Genomic DNA, 3,295 nt, shown 5'->3' on the forward strand with positions numbered 1-3,295 from the left:
CACCGCCAGTCCCGACGCGTTCCCTGCGCTCCAACCCGCGCTTGGAAGCTTTTCCTTGGTTTATTCCTTCACTGGGATGTGAGCACAGGTGTGGGAAGGGCTGGCCCGGATTCCCACGGAGGAAGCCGTGTGCCGGGAATTCTCAGCACCAGCGCAGGAGGAGGGTTTAGGAACTGCCCCCTGGCTGTTGGTCCTGCCTGGAATAAGGAGCAACATCCCACTCGCACCCCGCTCACCGAAAGCACAGCTCCAGCCCCTGGCTGCTCCTCCAGCTCTTGTCCATCGTGCAGGGCTGGTCCCTGGGTGGCTGACCCTCGCAGTCACGGTTCCCACTGCATCCACCTCATTTCTTTAGTGAGAAAATTCCTGCGATGGAGCTGAGGGCAAGTCCCATGTGCCCAAAATCTGGGGCTGGGTCACTCTTGTGCTTAGGCACAGGAGATTCCCACCAGCTGGGGCTGGGAAACCCAGGGATGTGCGATCCCGGGGAGCTGAGGGGAGTGAACCACACTCCCACCGTCCCACATCACATCCTCCTCTACAATCAGCTCAGTTTTTACACAGTGCCAGAAGAGAATAATTAATTTCCAGCCCCAATTGCCTGGATCTCGTCCCCACACATCCCACTGGGCATGGAATCTCCAGGCCCCACCAGTGATGGAGCCTCATTTACCAATAAATAACGCAACCAGTCCCTCGCCCCTCAGCACCGCAGAAATGAAGACACAGCAGGGACTTGGATCTCTCTCCCGGCTTCCCGCTGAGCAATTCCACTGCAGCTGCTCCTGGGGAAAGAGGCAGCCTCCATTTTTAATGGGGTTGGATATGGATGGGGTGATTTCCCTCACAAAACAGAACTGTGCAGGTTCTGTGCTTCTCGCCATGGGAGGCACTGGGTGAAAGCCTTTTCCTGCTCTCTTGGGTGGTCCAAGGGAAATCTCCAGCTGAGCCACATCCTCCTGAGGGACTTCTTGCCCTGGGGTGGCTTTGGGCTGTCAGACACCATGCAGGGAAAGTGGGAACGAGCCCTGTGTTCAGGGATGTGGATCTACCAGGACAGGAACTGGTGGGACGCGGTTGTGGGTCTGTAGGGATCTGATCTGGGATGGTTTGTGTCTGGGGTGGTGAGTTCAGCCTCCCTGGGTGGAAATTTGGGGGTTACAGAATCATTCAGTTGTTGCAGCCCCAATAAAAGATCCACTCTTGACTTCCACCCCTCAGCCCTGCAGCGATCACCGCTCTCAAAGGCCCTGAGCAGAACTGCGATGACCAAACGGTCCTTGGCCACCACAAAGCAGCTGGTGTCCATCAGCTCCTTCCTGACTCCTGCCATTCCATGGGAAATAAACATGCAGCCACCAGCTCAGAACCATCAACACTTTATTTGTGCCAAAAGCCGTGGCTGTGGTCCGGGTGCAGACAAAACCTCGCCACCGCCGGCATCGTGGTGGATTTAAACAGCCTTGGCCAGCCCAACACGGTTGTTGGCCCGGTCAAAGATGCTGTAGTACACCCTGATGAAGACGTCTCCTAAGATCCAGAGGTCCCCAGAGGTGTCCTGGAAGCTGCTCATGCATGATCCTTGGTCGTGCTGCATTTGAGCATGAAAAGGCAATTGGGAAAATGTGGACTGGTCTCTCCTCTTGCACTGCTCTGGAGGCCCGTGGCCATCCATGCCTTGTCTCCCAGGAGGATGGGAGAAGCCAAGGTGACCAGAGCCACTGGACAGAGCAGAAGGACCTTGAGAGAGACTCCTGCAGCCAGGACCAGCTGGTTCCCGCTTACCTGCTCGGTGTAAGCCACGGCGGACACAGGGTACTGGACCCCGTCGATGACAAAGATGACATCGGGCATGGCAGCGATGGAACTGCAGTTCACGCTGTGCTGCAGGGGGGAGGGAAGGGGCTCTTAGGAGGGAAACACGTTCAGAGGGTGAGGAGTGAGGGGAGACCTCACTGGGGTCTTCAACATCCTCCCAAGGGGCAGCAGAGGGACAGCTTCAATCTCTGTGAGCAGGGACAGGACCCAGGGAAGGGCTGGAGCTGTGCCAGGGCAGGGTCAGGCTGGAGAGCAGGGAAAGGTTCTTCCCCCAGAGGGTGCTGGGCACTGCCCAGGCTCCCCAGGGAATGGGCACGGCCCCAGGGCTGCCAGAGCTCCAGGAGCGTTTGGACTCCCAGGGGTGCACAGGGGGGGATGGTTGGGGTGCCCTGTGCCGGGCCAGGGGTTGGACTGGATGATCCTGTGGGTCCCTTCCAGCTCAGGACATTCTGTGATTCTCTGTCTCACTGACATAAACCAGAGGCTGGGAGTGTCCCAGGGGGTCTCTGCCAGGGTTGCCATGAGCAGAGGGTGGTGACCCAGCCTTGGCTGGGCTCTGCAGTGCCAGGAGCCTCCGGGGCAAGCAGGGCGAGCTCTCACCTCTCCATACGTGCCCTGCCTGGCCCCAACTGCACTCTGGATGCTCCTGATGCCCGAGGGTGGCCCGACCACGAGGGAAGTGCCGGTGTCAATGATGGCCTGGCAGCCACCAGCGCACGCAACCTCCTGGCTGTTCACAATGATGCTGTGGGGAGAGAGGAACCAGGGGCTGTGAAACAACCAGATGGACCTTAGGGATGGTTTTAACTTCTTTTATATGAGTTAAAGCTGGACAACTCCAAGGGCTGCCTGTGAGTCTTTTCCTTTCTGGAGCTGCAGAGCCAGCTGGGAACACAGCCACCATTGCAGCCATGGGCACTGAACACAGTCCAGCAGCTGGGACCCACTCGAGCCCAACAAAGGAGGTCTTGACCCACGATTTTGCTCTCCACATCACCAGAGTCATCTCCTAAATCGCAGGACAGGAACTAGGCTGTGCCCCAGGCACAAAGCATCCTCATTTTGGGTACTACAAACTACTATGGAGTTTGTCCCCCATCCCTCTGCATCCCTCAGCCCCGGGGTGTGGATGGCACTGGAAGCCTCTGGTGGCAATGGATCCGAGGTCACTTTAGAAGCAATGGTTTGAGGCGACCAGAGAGCAGCAGAGCTGATTTGTCACCTGTCCATGGAGATCTGCCAGTAGCCCTGGTAAGAGACGGGGATCCAGTTGATGGGGCCGGTGAAATAGGACTCATCAATGCCCCCGAAGATGACCGCGCTCCCTGCTGCCTCACTGGATGATGCAGAGAGAAAAACAAGGGGAGGTTTTGCCGTGTGGTTCAGTGCAGGGCCGTGTGTCCCCAAGGGTGGGGCGCTGATTGTGTCACCTCCCCGCCCTCCTCACCAGCGACACCCCAGCCCAGCAGCGTGGCCA

General features: G+C 58.1%; 1 protein-coding gene across 1 annotated transcript in view; it reads right to left on the reverse strand.

Annotated features, from left to right (window-relative positions):
• Positions 1 to 1,453: 1,453 nt before the first annotated feature.
• Positions 1,454 to 3,295, reverse strand: part of LOC103619463 (embryonic pepsinogen) — a 4,757-nt gene continuing 2,915 nt past the window's right edge. The window contains exons 7-10 of the mRNA XM_008638001.1: positions 3,041 to 3,154; positions 2,419 to 2,563; positions 1,786 to 1,884; positions 1,454 to 1,591 (exon numbers count right to left, since the gene is read on the reverse strand). Coding sequence (XP_008636223.1) covers positions 1,454 to 1,591; positions 1,786 to 1,884; positions 2,419 to 2,563; positions 3,041 to 3,154 — 496 coding nt within the window. The remainder of the gene's footprint in view (positions 1,592 to 1,785; positions 1,885 to 2,418; positions 2,564 to 3,040; positions 3,155 to 3,295) is intronic.

The sequence above is a fragment of the Corvus brachyrhynchos genome, unplaced genomic scaffold (genome assembly GCF_000691975.1).
Source record: "Corvus brachyrhynchos isolate BGI_N302 unplaced genomic scaffold, ASM69197v1 scaffold67, whole genome shotgun sequence".
Classification (NCBI taxonomy): Eukaryota; Metazoa; Chordata; class Aves; order Passeriformes; family Corvidae; genus Corvus; species Corvus brachyrhynchos.